This window comes from Lepidochelys kempii, chromosome 10, assembly GCF_965140285.1.
Source record: "Lepidochelys kempii isolate rLepKem1 chromosome 10, rLepKem1.hap1, whole genome shotgun sequence".
Taxonomy (NCBI): Eukaryota; Metazoa; Chordata; order Testudines; family Cheloniidae; genus Lepidochelys; species Lepidochelys kempii.
In genome coordinates, this window is record NC_136389.1 from 45,585,894 (window position 1) to 45,613,216 (window position 27,323).

At 57.4% G+C, this 27,323-nt stretch overlaps 1 protein-coding gene across 5 annotated transcripts in view; it reads left to right on the forward strand.

The window, feature by feature from the left end:
* The window catches only part of ZNF609 (zinc finger protein 609), a 118,057-nt gene extending 95,440 nt beyond the window's left edge, over positions 1-22,617 (forward strand). For 4 of the 5 annotated variants that reach the window (XM_073363228.2, XM_073363232.2, XM_073363229.2 and 1 more), the window contains 7 exons: positions 10,852-10,939; positions 12,238-14,587; positions 18,689-19,055; positions 19,848-20,023; positions 21,194-21,410; positions 21,986-22,064; positions 22,528-22,617. In XM_073363228.2, coding sequence (XP_073219329.2) covers positions 10,852-10,939; positions 12,238-14,587; positions 18,689-19,055; positions 19,848-20,023; positions 21,194-21,410; positions 21,986-22,059 — 3,272 coding nt within the window. In that variant the 3' untranslated portion in view covers positions 22,060-22,064; positions 22,528-22,617. Of the gene's footprint in view, positions 1-10,851; positions 10,940-12,237; positions 14,588-18,688; positions 19,056-19,847; positions 20,024-21,193; positions 21,411-21,985; positions 22,065-22,527 lie in introns of those variants that run through there. The other variant, XM_073363231.2, reaches the window with a different exon arrangement.
* The last annotated feature ends 4,706 nt before the right edge of the window (positions 22,618-27,323 follow it).

Consider the following 27,323-nt stretch of genomic DNA (forward strand, 5'->3'; position numbering starts at 1 on the left):
CCCTCCCCTCAGTGGGCTTGAGAAGCGGCTGGCTGTGCTGGGTTACTGCTGTTGTGGGGTCTCTGGCTCTCCTCTGTGGGCGTTCACAGGTCCTGAGTGCTGGCCTTGATTGCTCTTTCCTTCTGATTCTGGTTAGTGCTGAGGTTGTGGGCACCTGAGTGTGTCTCATGTTCTTTGGGATGGGCAGAGCACGCCAGCCTGTGACCGAGGTGGGGCGAGCAGCCACCTCTTTCCTTTCTCGGGCTAGTGGTTAGCCCAGGAGACTCTCCTGTTTGTTAGTGGTGGTACAGTGGCACCAAGGCCCCAGCTGAGCTCCAGGCCCGTTGTGCTAGGTGCTGTGCAAACCTAGAGTAAGAGACAGGGCTCCCTAAAGAGCGAACACCCTAAATAGACACTGTGCAGCTGGGAGGAGGGGATGGAGGTGTAGAGAGGAAGGGACGTTCACCAGCTCACCCAGTCGGCCATGGCAGAGCTGGTACAGAACCCAAGGCTCTTGAGTTGGAATTCAGTGCCCCAGTGGGAGGGCTCCTTCTTAGGTGGGGTGTATGTCTTCACACATATATTGTAGGGTGCTCTGCTATTTCCTAGGCCCTAGATCTCATACCCAGATGCCAGCCTGGGCTGCCAGATGCTCTCAGCTGGCAGCAGGAGCTCTCTAGAGAGGCTAATGGATGCAGTAGCACAGGATGCCTGGACAGCTTTCTCTGGAAGGTTTTACAGCCCTTCCTAAGCTTGCGGTGACTGTACTGTGGGGCCAGGGTCATCTGTGTTTGTGTGTGTGAAATAGTGAGGGTTGGTTTGGGTTACGTGGCTTTCCGGAGAATCACGAGATTGGTCTTTTCTGGGTCAACTGGTGACAAATCGAGTACTTGCTTCACTCTGTATTGATCTTACTTAGAAATCCCCCTCCATCCTCTGACGCAGAGAAGGGGAGTGTCATGGTGACTAGAATCAAGCTGGCCTGGCCCCTAAGTCTCGCTGCCTCAGACCAAATTCCTCGGGAGGGTGTCTTTAGCCTGTGTACCTGCATATCCCTTGGTCCTGGAGTTCAGGGGAAGTCCTGGGGGTGGAGGCTCCTACAAGCACGCAGGACTGATGCTGCTGGTTTCTCCTTTTCACTTCCCATTCAGACACTTCCATGGCCTGAGACATGGAGCAAAACTGGAAATAAGAGAAGCCAAGCAGCTAGCCCCTGAATGAACATGAACCCAGGGCCCACTCCCTCTGGTCCTGGTCCAGCAAGCTATCAAAGCCATGGGCCCATTCAGACAGTTACTGTTTGCAAGTTGTAAAATGATGGCTATGCTAAGTGAGAGCCGTCCCCCAGGGCTGATCCATCACTGTCATCTCACACCCAGAAATCTGCAACCCCAGGCCCAGACTCAGGTGACGAGAGATCAGTTCTGCTCTCAAAGATCATTGCAGGCAAATGGAACAATTTTCCAGGCGGGCATTGAGGCAAATTCAACTGTCAGCGCTCGTCTCGCTGGGTGCTGGAGCCCAGCTCTAATTAGCAAGCTTTCTTCTAGGATTATAAACGAAGCCGCTGCCTCTCTTAATCTACACTGCCTCTCCTGACCAACCAAGCGGGGAGAGGGCTCTGCACCTGGCTTGTTAAATGCAGGCCATGCTGGTGGGGCCCCTGCATATAGATCCCAGGAGGAAAAGACAAGTGGTGCCAGCTTCCACCTTGCCAGATGGGCAGCAGCTGTGTGCTGTAGGTGTTCTCTCCATCTCTCCTCTCTCCCTGACTCACCCCCGGCCTCCTCCACTCACCTATCATCTCACCCCATCCTCTGCCCTCACTTCCCACCAGGCCCTGCCCCCACACCTTCTGCCCCATCTCTGTCTCCTCTCCAGTTGCTTGAGTCAGGCCCATCTCTACTGCACACAGGATGTCACTCACTCTAAGGCCCTTCAATTGCTTAATTCTGCCCTGTAAACTCCCTGCCCCTCTGTGCTCAGCAAGGACACGGGCATTGCCTTGATCTCTCTGAGCTGCTGTCATGGTTACAGGAATAGCTGTGTCTCTGCTCTGTTCTGGTCTCCCTGAACGCACCCTTGGGTGTTTGGCCTCTATCCCAGACCTGTCTGAGTCTCTGGTTCTGCCGCTCACGCCAGGACCTGACTGCACAGACTGCACACCCTGCAGGCCCAGTGGAGTTTGGGCACCTCTGACTAGTGATGGTGGCCGACAACCTGCTGAAAACAAAGGAGTTTTATTTGCTAGGTTGTAGCAAAGCATCAGAGAGAGAGAGAAAACAAACACCCAAGGATTTTAAAACAACTGCCAGCCAACCTGCATATTTAACCATGTCTAATCTGCTTTCCCCACAAGATATGGGAGATTGGCTACAGGAACAGAATCGAGCCAGTGTGCATTGCTGTCACAAGTCCACATCCCCTGGCTTTTTGGGTCTCTGCCTGGTTCTCTCTCTGGCCCACCTCGCTCAAAATTTGAGGGCCAGCCAGGCTCGAGCCATGATGGCTATGCGCCCGGTCAGTCTCAGTGAGTACGGGCCTCCTCTCCCTTTCCTTGGGTGGGCAGGCTTTACTCCTGTCAGCCCCCTTGGGTGACAGAACCGTTCCCATGTGATACAGACAGACCACCCCTCCCCCACCCCCCGTGCTGCCGACCGACCCAGGGGCAACATTCGTTCATTACCAGAGAGCACCCGCATTGTCACAGCTGCTCTGTATGCTTCTAGCTAGCGGGTGTCCTGCCTCCTGCACAGGGTGTCTGTGTTACAAGGGGCTGTTGGCAGCTGTGGAGCTGGCGGCATAGCTGCCCCTAGCTGGGCAGGAGGCTGCGCTGAGGTACCCTCCAGAGCAGGTTGCTCAGACTCCGATGCCGGGACCACATTGGCAGCTGGCCTGAAGCCCAAGCACACTTTTGCACCTCCAGCCACCTTGTGTAAGTGGCCCTAACTGCATTGGTCGGTATCTCCCCCGCTAGCTGCCTAGCGGCTGCTTGTTGGCTGAGTTCAGGGCAGTGAAGCTAAAACAGGGCCAAGAGAGAACAAAGGGTGAGCTCTGCAGGCAGCACTCCTAGATCTGCACTCTGATCCTTGGCACAAGTACAGGCCTCATCAGGCCATGCTCTGGGCACCCTGGGTGGAGGGTGAGAGCCCAGCCCTGTGTCTGTCATGCTGCCAGCACCGGCCTTAAACCAGCCTTGCCTGAGACATACCAGTGCTGGGGGGGGCCCACAGTGTGAGTACTTGGCTTTTCCTGCCATGCGGGCACCATGCCCCATGGAACACGAGTTCTGCTGTTTCGATGGCCAGAGGCTCTCTCGAGTGTATGTGCGGGTTGCCTGGGAAACCTCTGACGTCATTGCTAATAAATCCCAGCCGGTGCAGGTTGGGAATGTAACAGACGAATCGCAGGAGTGCTCTATTTTTGTTCCATAACTTAATGGAAGTTCCAGGAGGTCCAGTTTGCTGGGTTTGGCAGCCCCGCGCTATCTCCCTCCCTGGGGAGCAGGTGCCCCTGGAGCTGCCGCCTGGCCCCGGGGAGCATGATGTCATAGTACACAGGCACTTGTGTCAGAGAAGGTGGATGCAAAACATAGCTCAGCAGAAAACATGAGGCACTTCCTTCAGGGCTGAAATGTAGCCTGCCTTTGGGCTGGAGCGGGGCCTGGGTACGCAGCACCCAGCCCCCAGCATGGTGATTTCGTTTGTGCAGGTTGTTTCTCCTGTGCTCCAGGTGTGCATGGGTGGAAGGATGCAAACTGCCGACAGCCCCTCTTTATCAGGTCGCGAACCAAAAGTGGTCATGAGATGCTTCACAGAAGTGCCCCCCCCGACAGGGGCAGATTGGGCCTGGGAGGTCCGAGCACAGGACTGGGAGTCAGGAAGAGACTGTAAATCTCCTAGCTCTGCCACTGCCTCATTGGGTGAGCGTCAGCATTTCACTGCCCCTCTCAGTACCTCCGTTTCCCAGCGGCAGATTGGAGATAACTTGCTGTTTGAGGTCTGGGGAAGATGCAGGAGAAATGCCCAGTGTTGTTACACCACTTGGAGCTGCCATTTACACTTTTTCTTGCAGACTTGCCTTGTTCTGCTGCTTTTGTCTCCCCCAAGGGAGAAGCTTGCCCTAGAATCAATGCCTTATTTTCTAAGCAGATCCTAGACAGGGGTCTGTCCATTTCCCTTTGTTCTGGCGTTTCATTCTCCTGACAGACACAACCTTCCCCTCCCCTCCCCTCTCCTGGCACCAGCATTAGCACTTAGCATCTGGGAACCCCAGCTCTGTAAGCTCTGAACACTTTAAGCAAGATGGCTTTGGCTGGTGGTGTTCATTCCAGGGAGTGGTTCTGTGACCTCAGGAAGAGGCGAACAGGTGTCAAATAGATGCCTGTGAAAGCAGGAGCATCCCCTGTAATTCAAGCGTGATGCAGCCATCCCTGTGATGCTAAAGAAGAGCAGCTTGGAGGACAGCTGCCACTGAATGTAGACTTCGACTCAGTGACCACACAGCCTTTACCTTCTGTTCCCTGCCTGGCCTCATGGGCTTCTTGTCCTGGAGTCCACAGAAAAGCACTGATCTGGAGTAAAGAGGAGGCAGAGTCATGAATTGGAACCCACTTGAGATGCTGTCAGCCTGACTTGACATTTGAGTTCTCTGCCTCCTGGAGCATGAGGGAGGCTGGGTCGAAGTGGGGAAGGGGATGCAGCCGCTTCCGAGGGCAGGGAGCCAAGGGGCCGTGCCCAGGTTTGTGGCAGGGAGCCGTTGACTGCACAAGCATGTGCAGTGACTGCTCTGCACCCAGCCTAGGCCCGGGGAGCCTCTTGTGCAGAGATGGGGGGGTGCAGTGATGGGCGTGCCGTGGGGGAAAGGAGAGCAGTGTGACACTTCCTCTCTCTCTGCTGCCGTTCTCTGGCAAACAGCTGGGAGGGCTTTGGGTTACCACAGACGCCTTTTCACCTGCGCTCCCCAACCACTGAGCAGGAGGCGAGCACGTACAGACTAGTCAGCAGCCAGGTTCGCTGTTCCTGTGACCTGCCCTATGTTCTTGTCTGCAGCTGGATTGGGGCGGGGAATGCTGTGGCTGGCCTTATTCCACTCACAAATCGGCTCAGGTGTAGCTTACGCCCCCTATGTAGGGGAGGGCCTAGGAAACCAAAGCAACATCTCTGTGGGTTCATTTTCCTTGCAGCTGTGACCAGGCCTCCATCTGTATGGGTGAACAAATGGCTTCCCTGAAACGCCATGTGAGACTGTCCCTGTCTCCTGCAGAGACTGAGCCCTTGCCCTCTTGATCATCAATGAAGGCTCCTAGGGCTCACTGCTACACCTGTTCACAAGGGGCCGGCAGCTCTCCCACTGCATGGGCAGGGCACCTTCAGAGCTATGAGGAGGGAGCTCTGCTCCTCTGGCCCAGTCATCCCCAGGGAGAGCCATTTGAATGTCATGAGGCTCTCCGATGACTCTGGCCTCAGCCTGGAGCAGCGCTACAGATGGCTCTAGTTCACACTAAAGAGGGTGTGGTCCAGGGTGTGGAACGACTCTGAGGAGCGGGGCAGACAGGACAAAGAGAGAGGGCAGCATAGTGGGCGGGGGGGCAAAGGGAGGGGGCAGGGAGCAGCAGCCAGCAGCCCTGTGTGACTGGAGTAGGGCGAGATGACGCCATGAGGACCAGACAGGCAGCGAGATTCTGAGAACGGGGTGGACAAATCAAAGGGGAGAGCCAGGCAGGGCCCCAGGGCAGGGTGAAATTGGAGCCCTTGGGGTGGAGGGGGAGAGGCCTGCGTGAGCCACCCAGAGCAGAATAGCTCCGTTCCCCAAGGCCAGTGTCATGTCCAGGGCAGGTCCACACCTCCTGCCTGCATGGTCGTGTGCGTCACTGTCTCTCTCCATTGCATGGACAGGGCTCCACTGTGCCATCAGTGCATGAGCAGGGAACTGTGCTGGTCTCTGGGGGGGCGTTAGAGGGGGTTCCCACCCCCTGCACGCACTACCTTTGGAGTGGCCGTGCTGGCTCCACAGCTGGCCCTGGCCGCCCGCCCTTGGAGCAGAGGAACAAGCTGGAGGCCTGTAGCCAGTTTCTCCTGTTGTCAGGGCAAGGCAGTGTCCTGACACCCCCTGCCCAAGTCAGGATGTGTGCTGTGGGAGGGGACTTGCTCTCTGCAGGCTGCGGGAGGGAACTGCCACTCAGTCTCTGCTCCACAAGGCCTGTGCTGTGGGGCCCCAGCAGACCTTCCTCTGCTCCTTCCCACCCCATTCAGGAGGAGGGGGCCTCTGAGCCCAGAGTCTGATCAGTGGAAGGAGCACTTACTCCCCGAGTAGGGACTGCAGTGCTGGGCTGGCCTCGTTCTGCTGCTTTCCCGGGGCATTGCCCTGAACCTACCCTCCATGTCCAGGAGCCAGTGGGGGGAGGTCTCAGTTCTGTAACCCCCCCCTCAAGCACCGTTCCTCTGCATCAGTGTGCAGGGAGCACTGTTCTGGCACTCGTGGCCTGGGCCCCTGCATTGGCTTCCCCCTGAGCTGCTCTTATTGGGCTGATTTTCCCCTCCCTCCCAACTGGGCCCACTCCAGGCACTCTGGAGGGGACAGGAGGTGGTCTGGAATTCCCACACCGCACTGGCATGTTCCCACTCCTGTCTCCCTTAGAAACACCAACAAACACCTCAGAGCTCCTGTGAGCCCCAGCATCCCCCTGGGGTGGGCTGCCAGGGAATGGCTCCCCGGCTGCTCTTGCCCTCATCCCATGGTGGATGGTGGCATGTGGATTTGCATCCTGCCTTTGCTGAGCCTTGCTTTGCCTGAGCAGCCCGTCTTCTTGGAGGATTACGCTGGAGACGTTAACGCCCAGGAGAGGGCAATTGAGAGCTGTGATGGCTGGGGGCACGTGAGTCCCAAACTGCCAACTGCAATCAGACTGCCCCATGGGGCCCCAGGGACACTGCCCTCGTTATCTGCTGGCTCGAGGGAACCTAACGAAGTAACCTCAGTGACGCTTTGCCATGGCGCTGTGCTGTGAGTTAGTGTGGAAGGCAGGGCGGGATTGATGGCACTGGTTCAGCATGCACGCTGAGCTCTCGTGCCATGGGGCCTATGGGTTGGATGCTGCTAACGAGTCATCCCTGGGGTTTACATTGTCCCAGCTGGTTGCCACTGGAGGAGTAGGGTAAGTTTTGTGCAGCTGGGTGCAGTGGATTAAATGTAGGGCAGTGTGTGTGAGAAGGGTTAATGGTAGCCCTCTGAGAGGGTGCCTTTGTGGAGGGAAAAGGGGCGGTTGCAGCCGCTGCTGAGGGCTCTGGCTTGCTTCAGCTCTCATCTCTCCCCTGTGATCATGGCAGCGGGAAAGCTGCCAGAATGTCCTTCCTAATCCACACACCAGCCAGCGCAGGGATGTGAGGAGCCCCTGGCGTCTTGTCACACAATTAACTTCTGACGTTCCACAGGAGAGCGGAGCAGGAAGCCAGTGCTTAGGCAGTAAGGGGCATGTTTTCTTCAAAGAGCTCTTGAGCTGGCGTGTGCTGAATGCCGGCTCCTCCTTAGGGACCTGTTGGGGTGGGAGGCAGAGAGTAGCTGATCCTGGCTCAGAGGGGCGTTCAGTTCCCTGGCTGATGAGAGGAGAGCTGGAAGGCTGCAGTGAGCACACCCTTGAATTCCAGACCAGCAAAAGGAGATCCCTGTAACTGTGACAGTGCTAGAGGTCATTCCCCCTCAGCCCTACCTCCAGCTGCCTCCACTTCTCTAAAGACACTTCCGGTGTCACGAAGGGCTCGTTAACATGGCATCAGGAGCTTGTCACACGAGGGGGCTGAAAGCAGGACTCCCTATGAGTCTCCACATGCTGATTGTGGTAAAGGGGATGCCTATGGGATTTAGGCCCCAAGCTCTGTGCCCGGGCTCTGTCCTTCCTCCTGTGCTTAGGGGTCACAGATCCAGGCAGCCATGCTGAGGCTCTCTGCCCACAGAGGGGCCAGGGGTTGAAATCATACATATAAGGCAGGGACACTGAAGTGTTTCTTGGCGTAACCCTGTAACAATGAACAGGTTAGGGGCCAGTGAGCGGCTGAAAATGGTGGTTCTAATCTCCATCCTTGGGCCACTAGCCCAAGACTTTGATAATGAACATGGGCTTCCCATGTGCGGTTCCCCACTTACACACTTTACTCTTGCGTTTGGCCGCGGGGCTGGGAAACTCAGCTGGGCAGTTTCACTCCCTCTTTCTAATCAGTTTCACTGCATGACTCTCAGACCTCACCAGGGTGGCTTTGAACATTGAGGGACCCCCTAATACCCCTCCTTTTCCATCGAGTATGGATCCCTCTTCCATTGAGCAGGATGGGCAAGGTAGAGTGGTTTTAGGCCTCATGTGGAGAACCCCTGTGTTAGCGCTGTGCTGTTCGTTGTCTAGTTTATAGGCTTTTCCCTGGCTCATGTCCTTCTAGTATCAGAGTGCCTCAGTGGCTAACCAGCACACCCTGGCAGTTCTCCTGGAAGGTGGGGAGGTCCCTATTCCGTTTGCTGTGCGATGGTCAGAGGTGTCATGCAGGAATTGATGGCAGAACCGGTCACTGAACTCGGAAGTTGAATCCCTTATGCAGATCTTTCCTCCACCTGCTGCTGCTTGCGTTGCCAGCGTGATGTGGGAAAGGTTTGAAAGAAAACTAAAAAATGGCTTTTCCTATTGCACCTCCAACCCTGGAGTCCTTTCTGTTCCTGGGCTCGGACTTTAGCTCTTTCCTTTCCCAGCTAAAATAAAGCCTGTATTTTGGGTCTCAGCTATGTGAATGTCCCTTGATTCACATAGTATTTCTCAGCTGTCTACCGGCACATTACAGCAAGGGAAATACGGACCAAGATTTATAAATGTGCTCCAGGCACAGCTGTTCAGGACTCGCCAAGCTCCATTCATCTTCTGATACTGTGTGGCTATATATCTAGCTGCATTCATGTGCCCTTGTAAATGAGATTTCTATCTCCCAAGTTCTACCTTGTGCAGATAAATGCGCTCCGTTCAATGGACTCTGCTCCTGTTCAAATTAGTTATGCAGTAATCGGAGCAGGCCATTGCTGGGAGGAAATATCCACTTGAGTTCTCTCTGCTAATGGCCCCAGATTATGTAGTGTAATTGCTTTCTTATAGAGGGACTTGCAGCCTGCTGGCCACAAGAGACCTGAGAAGGTGGGATAGCTGGAGTGGACTCCAGGCTGGGAGTGAAGCTAGCTGCCCTAATGCAGCATGCGGGGAGAGATTGGAAGGTGACTGAGCAGAGTGCTGGCAATCTGCAGCAAAGGCTGGGCAGCTCTTGCATCCCACAGTATTTCCTTCTCCTGCTGGCTCTGCACTGCCTTCTATTAGGGTGACCAGATGTCCCAATTTTATATGGAAAGTCCCAATATTTGGGGCTTTGTCTCATATAGGCGCCAATTACCCCCTCCCCTCCGCCCATCCTGATTTTTCACACTTGCTATCTGGTCACCCTACCTTGTACAGCCCCTTTTAGCCAAGGGGGGCTGAGCACTTTCCAGTGCTTAAGCCTCCCCATCACCCTCTGAAGTAGGTATCTCCATTTTATAGCTGGAGAGTCCCTCTGGAGCTGGGGCCAGGCAGCCCAGAGGTGCAGGACTGTCACCCAGTGGGGACCTCCCTGCCTTGGCTGCCTTTGAAACAGAAGGGCTCATGAAAACCTTCTGTGGCCAGTGTGGTCACACTGTGCCCATGTGATGGGCTCGGTCCAGCCAGCACTGCTGACCTGGCCTGGTTTAGGGGCAGCCCATGGCACACAATGAACTGCAGCTAAGGATGGGAAGCTGACCCTCCGCTGAATTTGGTGGCAGAGCATGATACCTAGTGGCCAGAAGACTGCGTTCACCAGCTGTTCACAATATCCCTCTTCCTTTCACTCCCTCAACCATTCACACGGTGGCGCCAGCCCCGAGAGAGCAACAACCAGGAGACGTTTAAAAATAACAAACGTTGGGTCTTCCTCTTTGCCTTCTGGTGTCTAAGCTATTAGGGGGTCACTTCCTATCTTTGCTCCTCTGCCGCAGGGCTAGTCTGCTGAGATTCTTGTGTATTCCCATGTCTCCGGGAGCTGGGACTTTCAGAAGCACCCTGTATATAGTGGGAGTTGTGCTAAGATGGTGTGTGCCTGTCTAGCGCTGTACCCCTTGGGCTGCACAATGGTGGCACCAACCTGCTGACGGCTCTGGTGTGGTTTGTCGGGTGTGGGGAGGAGGAGTCAGTGTGTTCCTAGTTGTGGGGCCTTGAGCGGGGGCCAGTAGGCTCAGGAGCTGCACTGCAGTCCTGTGTCACCACCACACTCATGCTGAGCCAATTGCTTCTCTGGGCTCTGCTCCCTCCCCAGGATGAGACCCTGCTCATTTTGTGTATATCTCCTGCCCCACCTCCCTATGGGGTCTCACCCCTTTGGTGGGGTCGCCTCCTCCCTGAGTCGTCAGCTCTGCTCTCAGCCACCTGCGGCCCCTAGGCTTTGCCATCACAGCTCCAGGGCAGGGCGGGAAGTGGGTGGGCCCTTGAGCTAACTTCACTGGTGGTGCAGCTGAGGCCCCTCTCCAGCAGGCCACCTGCTCCCCTCCCTGCTCTCTGCTGTTGAAAAGCCTGGGGTGGGCCCAAGCACCAAGGCGAGTGCCCCGTTGGGCGCCTTGCCCACTGCACTGCTGCCAAGCAGCCTTGGAGCAGCAGGGCACTCACTGGTCATGGCTGTGGGCGGGGCAGAGCTGGGCCCTGGCTCTGTGTTGATCCCAGCTCCCACCCAAAGCGCAGCCAGGCCCGTGGTGGTTGTGGAGCTGTTTGCCCCGGACCCCGCAGCGTGTAACCCCGGTTCCCAGTGGTGCTGAGGGTGACCCTGTCTCCTTGCCTTACAGGTATGTTGGTGGTTAACGTGACCTGGAGGAACAAGACATATGTGGGTACGCTGCTGGATTGCACGCAGCATGACTGGGCGCCCCCCAGGTAAGCGTTCGGGAGGCTCAGAGGCCGCTCCAGGGCCTCTCAACTGTAGAGTGTGCTCGCATCTCTCTGGGCTCCCCAGAAGGGCTCTGGAGCTGCAGTGTGCATGGGTCTCCATCCCAGCCTGTCTGCAGGGCCTTCAGGCAGACAGACAGTGAGCGTGGGCCAGGACTTCTCCTTTCAGCTGGCCCCACCTCTGCCACCATTTCGGGGACAAGAACAGAGGTTTCCTCTTCTGTCTCTGGACCACTGAAGCTAGGGTTGGCTCAAGCCATTCAACCTGTTCCTGAGGGGCCCTGTCCCCCGGCAGGCAGAGCTGGGCACTGGGGAGGCCCCTCCATCACGCACGTGGGGTGGTCTGACCCCCCCTTGGAAGTGCTCTGTGAGTAGCAGCAACACAGCTCTGCTAGCCATTTTGGGGAAAGCTCAGAGGCCCGCTCTGGGGGTTGCTTTTCCCCCTGTAGTCCCACTGGGTTTCAGGGGGAGACAGGGTGGTAGGTAAGTGACATACATGCCCAATGTTTCTCAGCAGGGAGGCTGGGAACCAAGGGTTTCCCCAAGTGCCCGGGCCCTCACTCACTGCCTGGCCTCCCTGCTGTGGACTTTCAGCCTTGATGGCCTGAGTGGAGGAGCTGGGGATAGACAGCCCTGTGTGTGAGGGCCGGGGACCGTCTGTCAGAAGAGGGGTCACTGGCTCAGCTATACCAGGCCAGGAGTGTGTCCCTCCCCTCCTGGCCTGGCTGGGACGGGCAGTGCTAAGCCAGGCATCATTCTTAGAGCATCTCCTGTCACTCACCAGTGCCCATGTTGCCTTGGGCTTGGGGGTGGGCCTCAGAGTCAGCTGTGTCTGACTGTCCTCGATGGGGGTCAGTAAATGGGGGAGCCCTTCCATTCCCCTACCTGGTTTCCTTCCTGTTTCATTGCTCCCTGTCTGAGCCAAGTGATTGTCTGGTGTCACATGGGCCAGGTATCTCCACTCCCCCGGGGCTGGCTCCCAAGCTGTCCTTGCTGGTGCTGGTTGCACTGCAGACCCCAAGGGTGGGAGCCGGCAGCCCGTTGACCTGTGTGTGGTTGTTGCCCCCATCTCAGCTCCCCCCCGCCCATGTACTGTAAGCCTCCTTTGCAGGGAGCACGGGGCATTGTGGGGTACAGGGGGAGCCTCCAGGGTGACTGCGCTGAGCAGAGACCGAGCTCCTGACACAGGATGCCCCCTGCTCTGGTCATGGCACTGGTGTGTTCTTGTGTGCCGTCCTGCATGCCGAGCTCCGGCTGGTCCTGACCGTGTGTGGTTTCCTCCCCAGGTTCTGCGACTCTCCCACCAGCGACCTGGAGATGCGGAACGGCCGGGGCAGAGGCAAGCGCATGCGCCCGAACAGCAACACGCCGGTGAACGAGACGGCCGCTGCCTCGGACAGCAAAGGGACCAGCAACAGTAGCAAGACACGGGCGGGGGCCAGCAGCAAAGGGCGCCGAGGGAGCCAGACCTCCTCGGATCACCGCCCCCCACCCGGTGGCACTGCCGAGGATGTGAAAGCCAGCCCCTCGTCAGTGACCAAGCGGAAAAGCAAGCCCCTTTCTGACATGGAGCTCAACTCGAGCTCGGAGGACTCCAAGGGCAGCAAGCGCATCCGCACCAACTCGATGGGCTCGGCTGCCGCACCCCCAGCCGGGGTCAAGGTAGAACCTGTGGGCCTGGACAGGAACTGCCCCTCCCCCATCCTCATCGACTGCCCTCACCCCAATTGTAACAAGAAGTACAAGCACATTAACGGGCTGAAGTACCACCAGGCCCACGCACACACGGACGACGACAGCAAGCCGGAGGCGGACGGGGACAGCGAGTGCGGCGAGGAGCCGCCCCTTCACACCGACGTCGGCAGCTGCAACGGCTCCCAAAAGGGCTCCCTCTCGCCGGCCCGATCAGCCACGCCCAAGGTGCGGCTGCTGGAGCCTCACAGCCCCTCCCCGTCCAGCAAGTTCAGCACCAAGGCCCCCTGCAAGAAGAAGCTGGGCGGAGAAGGTGACGTGGACCCCGGAGCCCTGTCCAACGACGGCTCCGAAGATGGCCCCTTGATGGCGGACGAGACAAGCAACGATGGCTTTGAGTCGCTAGAGAAGAGATGCCTTGACAAGGAGAAGTGCAAGAAGCCAGCTGGTGCTAAGCCAGACAAGCTCCCTTCCAAAAGCTTAAAGTCCGCCAGACCCATTGCTCCTGCTATTCCCCCACAGCAGATCTACACCTTCCAGACGGCCACCTTCACCGCAGCCAGCCCCGGCTCTTCTGCCGCCTTGACTGCCACCGTAGTCCAGGCCATGCCCAGCAGCCCCCAGCTCAAGCCCATCCAGCCAAAGCCCACGGTCATGGGGGAGCCCTTCACGGTCAACCCCGCCCTGACTCCTTCCAAGGACAAGAAGAAGAAGGACAAGAAGAAGAAGGAATCCAAAGAGGTCGAAAACCCCCTGACTCCTGGAAAAGTCTGCCGAGTGGAGGAGGGCAAAAGTCCCTTCCGAGGGGAATCTGGGGAGCTCGGGACCAAAGGGGAGGGCCTCCTGAATGGTTCGTCTGACCCGCACCAGAGCCGGCTCGCCAGCATCAAGGCTGAGGCAGATAAGATCTACAGTTTCACGGACAACGCACCGAGCCCGTCCATTGGGGGCGCCAGCAGGCTGGAGAATGCTGCTGCCACCGCCCCAGCTCAGCCCATGACCCCGCTGCACGTGGTTACCCAGAACGGGGCGGAGGCGGGCTCAGTGAAAACCAACAGCCCGGCCTATTCGGACATCTCGGATGCGGGGGAGGATGGGGAGGGCAAGCTGGAGAGCATGAAAGCCAAGGACCCTGAGCAGCTGGGCAAGGAAGGCGCAAAGAAAGCGCTTTTCCCTCCCCAGGCGCAGAGCAAGGACTCCCCCTACTACCAAGGCTTTGAAGCGTACTATTCCCCGGGCTACCCCCAGTCAAGCCCTGGGCCCATGAACCCCAGCAGCCAAGCTGCCGTGGAGAGCCAGCCCTTGAAGATGAAGAAGGACGAGGAGCAAGAGAGCCCGGAGGTGAAGGTGAAGAGCGAAGGCTGCGAGGAGAAGAAGGTGGAGCTCAGCAGCTCCAGCCAGCAGCCCTCGGTCATCCAGCAGCGCCCCAACATGTACATGCAGTCCCTCTACTACAACCAGTACGCCTACGTGCCCCCCTACGGCTACAGCGAGCAAGGCTACCATGCCCACCTGCTGAGCACCAGCCCGGCCTACCGGCAACAGTACGAGGAGCAGCAGAAGCAAAGGCAGAGCCTGGAGCAGCAGCAGCCCCGCGGGCTGGAGAAGAAAGCAGAGCTGGGCCTGAAGGAGAGGGAGGCAGCCCTCAAGGAGGACTGGAAGCAGAAGCCGTCCGTCCCTCCCACGCTCACAAAAGCCCCTAGCCTTACGGACCTGGTGAAATCGGGGCTGAGCAAGGCCAAGGAGCCGGGGGCTGCTGACATGGCCAAGTCAGTGATCATCCCCAAGCTGGAGGACTCCTCCAAGGTCCCCAGCCAGGTGGCCGAGGGACTCAAGGTGAAGCTGGCCGAGGCCAGCCACCTGGGGAAGGAGACGGCAGAGTCGAAAGCGGGCGCGGAGTGCGGCAGGCAGGCAGAGGTGGACCCCGTCCTGTGGTACAGACAGGTAAACGCTGCCGCCTGGGGACACACTGAGGGCAGCAAGATGCTGGCAGGGGGTGGAGTGATGGGCAGAGGGGTTAGGGCACGGATGGCCAGGGCAGTGCTTCCGTTCCATATCCTCCATACCACGGCCCCTCCCTGCAGCAGCTTGTCTCTCAGGCGAGGAAGGAAGGGAGCTCATCACAATGCAGTGGGGGGCAGCTGCCTGACTGGGGCCCCTCCCCTGCCAGGCCATGGGGGCCGTATCTCCCCTCTCCCTGGCTTTCAGGCTGTTTGGTGGGGTTGAACCTCCTCTGCCACTTGCCTCCCCTGCTGGAAAGGGTAGGATCTGATGAGAACCAGTCAAATGAAAGTCCCATTCAATTACATCATGTAATGGCAGGCAGCTAAAAAGTAAGGTGTGCTTATATACAAATGTGCTTATATACAGCTGCTAGAAGTCTAAACTATAAGATGGGTGAACTAGAGTGCCTCATATTAAATGGGGATATTGATATAATAGGCATCGCATAAACTTGGTGGATTGAGGATAATCAATGGGACACGGTAACACCAGGGTACAAGATATATTGGAAGGACAGAACAGGTCGTGCTGGTGGGGGAGTGGCACTATATATGAAAGAAAACGCAGAGTCAAATGAAGTAAAAATCTGAAATGAACCAAACTGTACCATAGAATCTCTATGGATAGTAATTTCATGCTTGAATAATAAGAATATAGCAGAAGGGATATGTTACCAACCACCTGACCAGGGTGGTGATAGTGACTATGAAATGCTCAGGGAGATTAGAGAGGCTATAAAATCAAAAAACTCAGTAATCATGGGGGATTTCAACTATCCTCATATTGACTGGGTACATGTCACCTCAGGACGGGATGCAGAGATAAAATTTCTTGACACCTTAAATGACTGCTTCTTGGAGCAGCTAGTCCTTGAACCCACAAGAGGAGAGGCAGTTCTTGATTTAGTCATAAGTGAAGCACAGGATCCGGTCCAAGAGGTGAATATAGCTGGACAGCTTGGTAATAGTGACCATAAAATAATTAAATTTAACATCCCTGTGGCGGGGAAAACACCACAGTGGCCCAGCACTGTAGCATTTAATTCAGAAAGGGGAACTACACAAAAATGAGGAAGTTAGTGAAACAGAAATTAAAAGGTACAGTGCCAAATGTGAAATCCTTGCAAGCTGCATGGAAACTTTTTAAAGACCCCATAATAGAGGCTCAACTTAAATGTATACCCCAAATTAAAAAGCATAGTAAAAGAACCAAAAAAGTGCCATTGTGGCTAAGCTACAAAGTAAAAGAAGCAGTGAGAGGCAAAAAGGCATCCTTTAAAAAGTGGAAAGTAAATCCTAGTGAGGAAAATAGAAAGGAGCATAAACTCTGGCAAATGAAGTGTAAAAATATAATTAGGAAGGCCAAAAAGAATTTGAAGAACAGCTAGCCAAAGACTCAAAAAGTAACAGCAAAAATGTTTTTAAGTATATCAGAAGCAAGAAGCCTGCTAAACAACCAGTGGGGCCACTGGACGATCAAGATCTAAAGGAGCACTCAAGGACGATAAGGGCATTGCAGAGAAACTAAATGAATTCTCTTTGCGTTGATCTTCACAGCTGAGGATGTGAAGGAGATTACCACACCTGAGCCTTTATTTTTAGGTAACAAAACTGAGGAACTGTCCCAGATTGAAGTGCCAATAGAGGAGGTTTTGGAACAAATTGATAAATTAAACAGAGATAAGTCACCAGGACCAGATGGTATTCACCCAAGAGTTCTAAAGGAACTCAAATGTGAAATTACCGAACTGCTCACTTTGGTATATAACCTATCACTTAAATCAGTATCTGTACCAGATGATTGGAGGATAGCTAATGTGACAGTAATTTTTAAAAAAGGGCTCCAGAGGTGACCCCGGCAGTTACAGGCCAGTAAGCCTAACTTCAGTACTGGGCAAATTGATTGAAACTACAGTAAAGAACAACGTGGTTTTTGTAAGGGGAAATCATACCTCACCAATCTCCTAAAATTCTTTGAGGGGGTCAACAAGCATGTGGACAAGGGTGATCCAGTAGAAATAGTGTACTTATATTTTCAGAAGCTTTTGACAAGGTCCCTCACCAAAGGCTCTTAAGCAAAATAAGCTGTCATGGGATAAGAGGGAAGGTCCTCTCGCCGATCAGTAGCTGGTTAAAAGACAGGAAATGAAGGGTAGGAATACCTGGTTAGTTTTCACAATGGAGAGAGTTAAATAGGGGTGTCCCACAGGGCTCTGTATTGGGGCAAGGGCTGTCAACATAGTCATAAATGATCTGGAAAAAGGGGTAAATAGTGAGGTGGCAAAATTTGGAGATGATACAAAACTACTCAAGATAGTTAAGTCCAAAACAGATTGCAAAGAGTTACAAAGGGATCTCACAAAACTGGGTACTGGGCAAGAAAATGGCACATGAAATTCAATGTTGATAAATGCAAAGTAATGCACATTGGAAAACATAATCCCAAGTCTACATATAAAATGATGGGGTCTAAATTAGCTGTTACCACTCAAGAAAGAGATCTTGGAGTCATTGTGGATAGTTCTCTGAAAACATCCATTCAATATGCAGCAGCAGTCAAAAAAGCAAACAGGATGTTGCGAATCATTAGGAAAAAGGGGTAGATAATAAGACAGAAAATATCATATGGCTTCTATATAAATCCATGGTACACCCACACCTTGAATATTGCATGCAGATGTGGTCACCCCATCTCAAAAAAGATATATTGAAATTGGAAAAGGTTCAGAAAGGGGCAACAAAAATGATTAGGGGCATAGAACAGCTTCCATATGAGGAGAGATTAACAAGACTGGAACTCTTCAGCTTGGAAAAGAGATGACTAAAGGGGAATATAATATAGGTTTATAATAGCATGACTGGTGTGGAGAAAGTAAATAAGGAAGTGTTATTTACTCCTCCTCATAACACAAGAACTAGGGGTCACCAAATGAAATTAATGGGCAGCAGGTTTAAAACAAACTAAAGGAAATATTTCTTCACACAACACACAGTCAACCTGTGGAACTCTTTGCCAGAGGATGTTGTAAAGGCCAAGACTGTAACAGTTCTCAAAAAAGAACTAGATAAGTTTACAGAGGATAGGTCCATCAATGGCTATTAGCCAGGATGGGCAGGGATGGTGTCCCTAGCCTCTGTTTGCCAGAAGCTGGGAATTGGCGATGGGATGGATCACTGGATGATTACCTGTTCTGTTCACTCCTTCTGGGGCACCTGGCATTGGCCACTGTCAGAAGACAGGATACTGGGCTAGATGGACTTTCGTCTGACCCTGTATGGCCGTTCTTATGTTCACTCCCCTCTGATTTGAATTGTTGCCACAAGCTTGGTCCCAGCTGGATTTACATCGGAAAAGCAGCTGGCCAAGGACCATGGGAACTGCTAGCTGGATCAGCAAAGCAAACCTGTGCGGTCCCTGAGGATGGGCTGGGGGCCACGGGTGCCAACAGACTAGTGCCAGGGCAGGAACGGCCGGGTCCCCTGCGGGGCTGCATGCTACGCTGGCCATCTGAGCCCCAAAGGGCTGGTGAGGTCGGAATTGGGACATGGGACTGGAGAGAAGCCGTCAGAGTCATCTGCCCTCTGGGGGAGACGGACAAGGCTGGTGGGGCATTCTCCTTCCACGCCCACTCTCCGCTCCCCTCTTCTGCCTCACCTTCTGCTCCCTTGCCCTTTAAGGCTCCTATCACTTTTCAGGCCAGCAGGCACCGGACATGTTGTGGGGGGAGAGCATTGGATGCCCACCCTCCGTGGTGGGTCAGTGGCTCTTGAAGTGAGAGGGAGCTGTGGTTGCCCTTGGTGCCAGGCCTGTCATTTTGCTGATGGTAGTGTGAGTGGCAAAGCGCTTTGCTGGGAGTGGGGGGAGACGCTGGCTCGGAGAGGCCACAGCCACCTTCCCTAGTCACCGTCTGGCCCGCAGCCTGCGGTGCCCGTTGCCGTCTGGCTCACCCGGGGGAGCAGCATGGTGGCGAATGCCGGGGCCACGGCCGCACGGTGCAGCGCTGGGATGCAGTGACTCTGACGAGCTCTTTGGTTGACGCAGGAAGCGGAGCCCAGGATGTGGACCTATGTTTATCCTGCCAAGTACTCGGAGCTCAAGAGCGAGGACGAGAGGTGGAAAGAGGAGAGGGACAGGAAGTTGAAGGAAGAAAGGAGCCGAAGCAAAGAGGCCGGCCCTAAGGAGGATGGGAAGGAGAGCACAAGCTCTGAATGCAAACTGACGTCCCCCGAGGAGTCCCGCATGGTGGGGAAAGACCCCAGACCCAGCGTCCACGTCCCCGTGTCTTCGCCCCTCACCCAGCATCAGTCCTACATCCCCTACATGCACGGCTACTCCTACAGCCAGTCGTACGACCCCAACCACCCCAGCTACCGGGGCATGCCAACCGTCATGATGCAGAACTACCCAGGTATGGGCGCAGCCGCTGGGCTGGGGGCTACCGGCTGGCCCCAGGCCCAGCCAGAGGAGTAGATTAGGCAGCAGGCCGGGGAGAGCTCACCCCATGGGGGAGGCTTGCGTCTCCTCCCCTGCCCTGGGCGTGTGTCTCGGGGCCTGAGTCAACCATTGAGGGGCTGGGTGCAGCGAGCTGAGTGGTGCTTGTACTGCAGTCCCACCACAATAAACCAGCCACCACAGCCTCAGACTGGTGCCTCTGGGAGGTCCCCAACGGCTGAGCTTGGCAGGGCTCCCGACAGCTGCTGCTCCCCGTGCGCAGGAACAGACCGGCAGCTCAGGGCAGGGCGGGAAGAGGCGGATTGCATCTGGCTGGAATGGCTGCAGAAGTGAATGCTGGCGCAGGACGGGCTTCGGCCCTTCTCCAGGGAGTCCTTGGCCCAGCCCCAGTAGCAGGGTGGCAGAGTGATGGTGCAGCAGCCCTCGGTAGCACCGCATGTGCTGCAGGGCAGGGGCTGCAGGCTGGTCCTCCAGCTGTCAGCCGGCCCGCTAGCTGGGTGGGCAGACATCCCTGGGCGCAGGAGGGCCATGCTGGCTCATGGTCCTAGTTACAGGTGGCCTGGGGGAGCGTCTCTGCTGAGCCCGTGTGCCTGATTCTCTGCCTTGGCGCAGTGCCGCGTGCTGCTGTCAGCCTGAGCTCAGATGGCAGGAGCGCCCTGCCCAGCAGACAGCCTGGGGGTGGGAGGCCTGTGGGGGGGCTGGTGCTGGCGTTCCCTCCCCCAGGCTCTGACTGGCCTCTCCCCCACAGGATCCTACCTGCCCTCCAGCTATTCCTTCTCCCCATATGGCAGCAAGGCCTCTGGGAGTGAGGACGGTGACAAGGCGCGAGCCAGCCCCAGCGTGAGCTGCAAACCCAGCTCAGAGTCCAAGGCCCTGGACATCCTGCAGCAGCATGCCAGCCACTACAAGAGCAAGTCTCCCACGGTGAGGGTGGGACGGGGCTTCCCTGGGCTGGGGGCCTGATGGGAACAGGGGTCCAAGCGCTTCTGCCTGCAGCTGCCCTGAGAGTGAGACCCCCATTCAGTGCTTACTCCTGGCCCAGCTGTGGGGGGTGCTTATGGGGAGTTACTCTGGCACAGCCTGTCCCAGACACGCCACGGGGGACCCCTGGAAAGCCTGGGACCCCAGCGCTGCATGTGCTGGCCTCTGGCACCCTGGGCCGTAACCCCAGCCTGCAGGGCGGAAACCAAGGCCCAGGTCACCTAGTTAGTCAGTGACGGGGCTACTTTGTGCCGTGCACTAACCACCAGGCATGGCTTCCCCTCTGGCCCTGGAGGAGGCTGGGCCTGGGGCTGGGAGTCCCTGGGAATGCCCAGGTTTGTGGATTCCTCCTGGAAGACACGGGGAGACGTTCCTTTGGTGCAGCGCAGGCCAGAGGCTTCTCCCGCGACTTGTCCCACAGGGGCTGCGGGTTGGAGTCATTTACCTCCTAGGGACGGGCTTGCTGGGGCCTACAAGCCAACCGGTGAATGGAGGGCAGGTGGGAGCTGCATTAGTGCAACCTGCCAAATGTGCCTTTGCCATGGCGCTATATGGCCCACCTGCAACCCCTTCCCCTGCCACTGGGGGGAGCCACCCACCTCACTGCACAGCCCGTGGCATGAACCTGTCGGACAGGAAGTGGAGAATACTGTGCTTGAGTAGGGGGCTCTTTTGGGGAAGAATAGAATTGTCTCTGTTGGGCCAAAACACTGGGCTCTGCTGAGACAAGTGCCCAGTGGACTGGCAGCCCCCAGTGCCCCCTGGCAGCGCAGCGGGATCTTTGAGAGAAGTGCCCCAAATGAGTCCTTGTGTGGGGGGTCTCCCTGACGCGGCATGGGCCAGGCCGTGCCCCGGGTTGAGTGAGCTGGCTGAGCCTGGCCACATTGTCAGGGAGAGCCCTGGAGAGGGGTTTGGCTGCCGGCTTGGCCGTGCTTTTGGCCCTGGACTCAGCATTGGCTGCTCCAGCATGGCTGGTTGGAATCGTCTCCCCCAGGGTGCCCTGTCCGCTGTGCCGGCCCTTCTGATCTCACTGGCCGGGAGTCCTGCCGCTGCCGGCTTCCCCGGTCTGGGTTCCCCTGCCCTCCTCACCGGGGTCTGTGCTCTCCTCTCCAGATCAGCGAGAAGGCGTCTCAAGAGAGGGAGCGTGGCGGCTGCGGGGTGGTAGCTGGGGGTGGAGGCTGCAGCAGCGTTGGGGGAGCAGCAGGTGGAGAGAGGAGCGTAGATCGGCCCCGGACCTCCCCTTCCCAACGCCTGATGTCAACACACCACCACCACCACCACCTGGGGTACTCTCTGCTGCCAGCCCAGTACAACCTGCCCTATGCAACAGGTGAGAGCAGCCTGTCCGTCTCGTGCGGTGGCATGGGCAGCCCCTGCTGGACTGGAGTTGCGGCGCGGCTCCCAGCGGGATGGGGAGGCAAGCCGGCATGTCTGCCCCGGGGTGGAGCCCGGAGACGAGATGGGCTGGAGGGAGGATGGAAAGCTGGGAATACCGGGGTGGGGCAGTGGGTGTTAGTGGGCATGGCTGAGTGGAGCTGCAGCTAGGGCAGTGGGGTATGCAGATAGAAGCAGTGGGAGAGCGCCCCCGCCTGGTTGATCTCCGTGAAGCAGCGCATGGGGCTGACATTGAGCTGGGGAATGCAGTAGCACAGACCTCCCCTGGATGCACATGGTGAATAGCTCCTAGTGCGGGGCCCTGCCAGCCCAGGGCTGAAGCAGGCAGGGGGCTGCTCTCTGCTCCGCCCCAGAGCCGTCCCCATCCTCAAGCACAGTTCAGAGCAAGTGGCGATGACGGGAGGGTGGCTGAGCTGCCAGCTCCCCCCCTGGCACCGTCCCAGAGCTGCCACCTTCCCATGGCACCGCTGTAGGCACCAGGTCACCTTCTGGCTCTTCTTCTCGCTGCAGGTCTCTCTTCGACAGCCATCGTGGCCAGCCAGCAGGGCTCCGCTCCCTCCTTGTATCCGCCTCCCAGGAGGTGAGAATGGTAAGGCTGCTGCGCCACGCCTGCAAAGGGGGTGTGGGGAGAGAAAGGCCCAGGGCATGGGAGCGGGGGGAGAGCCTCCAGCCTCTGGACAAACATAACATCGCAGTGGAGCCTCCAAATCAGAGGGGCGGGGCAGGGGGGTAGAACCAGGCAAAGTGTGGGCAGGGGCTGTCCTAGGTCCTTTGCTCTGCCGGTGCCCCTCACTCCCGACCCGCGGCCCCTGCTAGCCCCGCCTGAGAGTTCCCTGGACAGCTGTTCCCGACTGCTAAGTAAACACTGTTACAGGGCCTGTGTGAGCAGCGGCTGTTTGCTTTGCCCACCCCTCTGGGTCCTGGGACACTGCAGCTGCCACAGGAGAAGGGAAGGAGGAAGAACCGTGTCCTGGTTCCTGCGGCTGGGGCGCCCCTTGGTGGATGTAGCAGCATGGGCACCGGAGTGATTTCTGCTTTGATTTTTCTGGCAGGACGCGCTGTGATTGGATAAAGGGGTCTGTACCAAGTCATGTGACTGGCTCACATGAGGAAGCGCTGGAAATTCCATTAGACATCAGTTGAATGGTGTTAATTGTTCTGTTTGACGTTCCTGCCCTAATCTGAGGCAGACTTTCCTCTTCCCGATGGGACACGCGGGTCCCCGCCCCCTCCACGCCCCTTTCCTTGTGAGCCGGGGAGCTGGAACCTACAGGAATATTTATTCTACTGCCCACCGTCCCTGGGAAGGGAAGCGACCTGCCTGCCTGGTGCATATGAAGAGGCAATGGAAGCACCGAGGGTTTCCGGTGGATTTGATTCAGTGTCCCTTTGGAGGTCACTGCTTCGCGAGGGTCTGAGCAGCACAGGACACGGGGTGGGGAGGGAGCACCAGCCGGGCCTGCTCAGCACGCAGCCCTCCCGCCAGCTGCACTTGGCTCCATGGGAGTGCAGCCCAGATCGCTACAGTCGAGTTGCCTGGACCCAGAGTCGCAGTCCCAGGGAAGAAAGTTTAGGTCTCTTTTCATTTGTAGTAGTGCTGATCAGGTACCAGCGAGGAGCGTGGGTGGATGGTTCAGTGCAGCGGGACGGGTGCGTGTCTCTGGTGAGCGAGCGAGCGCGCGTGCCCATGGACATGTCAGTGCAGTGTGGGGGTGGGCTCGGTGCACAGTGGGGGACAAGTAGCATCTGCAGCATGGGGAAGAGAGCACATGTCAGTGCAGCGGGGGGTGAGCGTGCGTCAGTGCAGCCTGGGGGGGCGTCAGTGCAGCACAGGGGAGGAGGGGGCTTATCAGTGCAGCGGGTGGCGGGTTCACACTTCAGCTGTGTACTCGGCCGGTGCCCACAGTGCCATGCCCTGTATTAAGCAGGTTTGTCAGTGTTCAGGCAGCGCAGAGAGGTGCTGGGTGCCCAGACTAGTCCAGCTGTGGGGTGAACAGGAGTCACCGGCTAAGAATCTGTTCTGCCCCCTCCGGGTGCTCTGCTGCTAGGGGTTTTCCCCTCAGGCTCCCAGTGCCCCTGCCAGCCCTGTCTCTTCTGCCTCCTTTCCACTCATCTTCCTCAGACCCGCTGCACTGGCAGCTGCCATCCCCCCGCCCCGCCTTCCCTGCTGGCAGGGGGCATGGGTTGCCATGGCTCAGGCTAACCCCAGTTTGTCACAAACAAGGCCCTTGGGTGGGCTCTCCCTCTGAGTCCTGTGAGCGTTCTGCCCCCCCGCTCCACCTGCAGGGTTGACCGGCTGCGTGGCCGTTCCTCCCAGCACAGACCTAGGGCCCCCCACGTTTGCATAGTCGTCAGTGCACGCGTGCGAGCACTGGCGGGGGCGTGCTAGGCCTGCTCTCGGCACCGCACCTGGGGCTGGGGGGACGGGAAGCTCTTCCAACCCTGGATGGAGTTGTCTCCTCCGGAGGCTGGCCAGTCTGTGCAGATGGGGGGCGGGTCTGCTCTGGGCTAGGGAAGCAGCCGGTGGTGGCCCCTGCATCTCTGCCCGGCTGCTGCAGGGGCCTCTGCCTTGGGCGCGCCAAACTCCAGTTCATTTGGTGGGTTTTTAATTTCGGATTTCTGAGCTGTGAGGGGCGTGGGAGGTGAGAGCGTGGAGCAGTGGGTCTGACGCGGCTGGGCGCGTCCCCCGGCCTCTGGGCGGGAGGGAGCCGGGGTGTGTGTGCTGTGAACCCCCCCACCCCATGGACGTAGGCAGTAGCTGTAGGACTGTTCATGCTTTGCCAGGCTCCATTAGCTGAACTGGTCCTTGCCCTCCCCCCTCAGCTGGCCTTGCTGATGTGCTGTGATGTGCTCCCTGGCCTACGGGCAGCATGGTGCTGCTGCACAGCCCAGGTGCTGCCGCGAGGGGCTGATCTCCAGGAGTTAGCAGCCACTCGAAGCTGATCCCCACCGGCCTATTTCCACCCATCGAGGCGTGGGAGGTCCCCCAGCAGAGCAGGGGCTGGCTCGCTCCCCGCTGTTGGCTCACCCCCAGCCTGGCCCAGAGCCGCTGGGCGTTCTGGCTCTGCGCTGTGCAGTGTCTGGCGAGCTGTGTGTCGCCGTTGTCCCGGGCTGTGCGCCGCCCGCGGGCGCTGTACATACTGTAAAAAGGAATTGTTTGAAAGCTGTTGTTTTGGTTTTTGTTTCTTTCCCTGTGGGAGGAGCCCCTCCTCCCCCCGTGTGCAATCAAAGAGGAGCCACTGTTGAGTGTGTCGGCCCTGGTGTCCAATGAAGGCAGTGTGTCCGCGCAGCCCTGCCCCCTCCCGCAGCCGCCCTTCATTGGACTGATTCTTTTAACCTTTTCCTTTTGTCTGTCAAAGGAACCTGGGTGCTTGCTCCGCTTACAGCCAGGCTCTGTCTGCTGCATGGGAGGGGCCAGCCTAGCCTCCCTCATCTCCCGCAGGGCTCAGCCAAAGGGCCGAGGGTGGGGCGGTCTTTCCCAGGGTTCTCGGGAGTAGGAGGCTGGGAAATGCTGCGGTGCCCCCCAGCACCTCCAGGGGACACACAGCTCAGCTGCGGCCAGAGCAGAGAATCCACTTGCCACCACCCAGAGCAGCTGCCCTCTGGTCACCTGTCTGGTGTAATGGCATGGGGCCTAGGTGGGTTTCCTAGGGCCTGGTAGGATAGGGAGGTTCGGATTGGCTTCGAGGGTGGGAACTGCCTGCCTGGGGGACATAGGAGGCAGAGCCCCATCCCTCGGGGAGTCTTGGGCCGAGCCTTTCGCTCTGCCTGTGGCTGGGCAAGGGTCTCCCAAGCTGCTGGCATGAAGTGACATGCAGAGCCACCTGGGCCCCATGGAGCCCAATTCCCAGCGGGGGGCGGGGACCTATTTGTGTGTGTTGGTACCAACGAGGGGGTCAGATGGCTTCAGGTTCCTTATGGTGGGGCTGGGGGTTGGTCTCTTCCTGGTACCTTGGGGTGGCATCGCCAGCCTGCTCCCCAGCTGCCTGGCACCTTGGCTCTGGCAGCTGGGAGACCATCAGGCAGCCTTGCTGGGCCAAGGCACGCCTGGGGCTGGGCAGTGCCAGCCCCTGGCCCAGCTGCTCGGCGGTGGGGCTGGCAGAGAGGGCTCTGGCATGTTGAAAATGGGAGGGTTTGAGCTGCGGGGACAATTCAGCGCCCTGTGCCCAGCTGCTGCCAACCATTGTGGGCAAAGGGTTTCCCAGCCCCCCTTTCGGAAGTGCCACTTGGCTTCCGCCTGCCCATAGGTGGTAATTAAAGCTGCGGTGTAACCCGTAGTTTGGGGTTTGACAGTTTCAATGTTCCTGGTGGGCTCCTGCTGCAGGGGAGGGGGGTGGTCGGCTGGGTAGCACGCTGCAGTCCTGTCCCTTGTAGCAGCGTCTGTTCGGAGTTACTCCCCCACGCCGGAGCACTGTGAGCAGGGGGCCCAGCGGGGCGTTGATGTTCTAGCTCTTGTTTCCGTTGGAGTTGCTGTGTTGGGTTTAATTTCAGTCTTCCTGATTCTGCCCTTCTGTAAAGTGTACATTATTACCAAGCTCCTTGTTTTTTATATATATATATATAAATATATATATACACAACCTGCGCTCTCCCTGCCCGGGGCCAGTCAGGCAAGGAGAGAGAATAAATCTTTTTAAGAGACAATCACAAATATACGAGGGTTGCTTTTTCTTTCTGCCCATCCCCGCTCTCCCCTGTCCACCGCACTCCCACAGAGCTTGGGTGACATTTGCTGTTTGTAGCAAAACCTGCCCCCCATCCCCTGGCTGTTGCCCCATGCTCACAACCAGACCTGCCAGCAGTGCGCCTCCTGCAGGTGACCATAGGCAAGGCTGAAACCAGGAGCCCCATGGCTTTGGGCTTGCGAGGCGGGCAGGGACCTTGCCTCAGCTGGACGTTCCTGGCAGGATCCCCACGTTCCAAAGGGGTCGTGTGACCAAGCTAATCACCCCTGCATGGCGGCAGAGCCGGGCTGCTCCTAAGAAAATGTGCCTGGCCCCACGTCCAGCACGGCACGAGCAGAATGTGCCTGGCGGATTCCGGAGGCACCACTCATTTCCAAGGACCGTTGCCCACCTGCCTAGGACAAGCATGGCAGGCTCTCAGGCAACAGCAAAGGAGCCTGAGAGCCCTTGACCTGCAGACCCCAGCTGGAACTCCGCTCTCAGTCAGTCCTGGTCACGCAGAGGTGTGAAACAGAAGGAGACGGGGGGAATGGGTGCAGAACGTGCTGCTCTTGTAACTTCCATTTGAGCACCCTTCTGCCTAGCCGGAAGGGGGCCTGTGTGGAAGAGAAGGGCTGGGCCATGTGAATTCAGAAGAACAGCCGGATTCTCAAGGGCTTCAGCTGCTCCCTGAGGAGGCTGTGGCCGGCCCTTCCGGGCAGAGGCAGAGCAGGGCTGGATCTGAGTGGGGACAGAGATGCCTAAAGGGAAGTGGTCTTACAGCAGGTTTGGAACATGGACAGGTTTTGATCCCACTCCCCTGTCCAAGCCTGGAGGGCCCTGGGTACAGCTCGAATTGACCCATCTGCTACAGCTCCATGTGCTGAGGTGTTAGTTCTGTGTCCTTGGCTTGGGGCGTGGAAGGGGTGTTGGCTGGGAATGTGGCTGGAGCAAGAGAAGCAGAAAGCAGGGCTGGGGGATCTGAGAAGTCTGAAAGCTGGCCCAGAACCTGCCCAGTGCTAAACCTCTGCCCTCATGGAGGGGGCACAGTGTAGCCGAGCCAGGGACAGCTCCCCTCTGCTTTTAGCACCATGGGGTCCTGTGCTTCCCCTTCCTTTCACTCCATCACTATCAGTAAGGGGAGGGGGGGGAACATATCCACATTGTCTCTGGTGGCTGGAGGA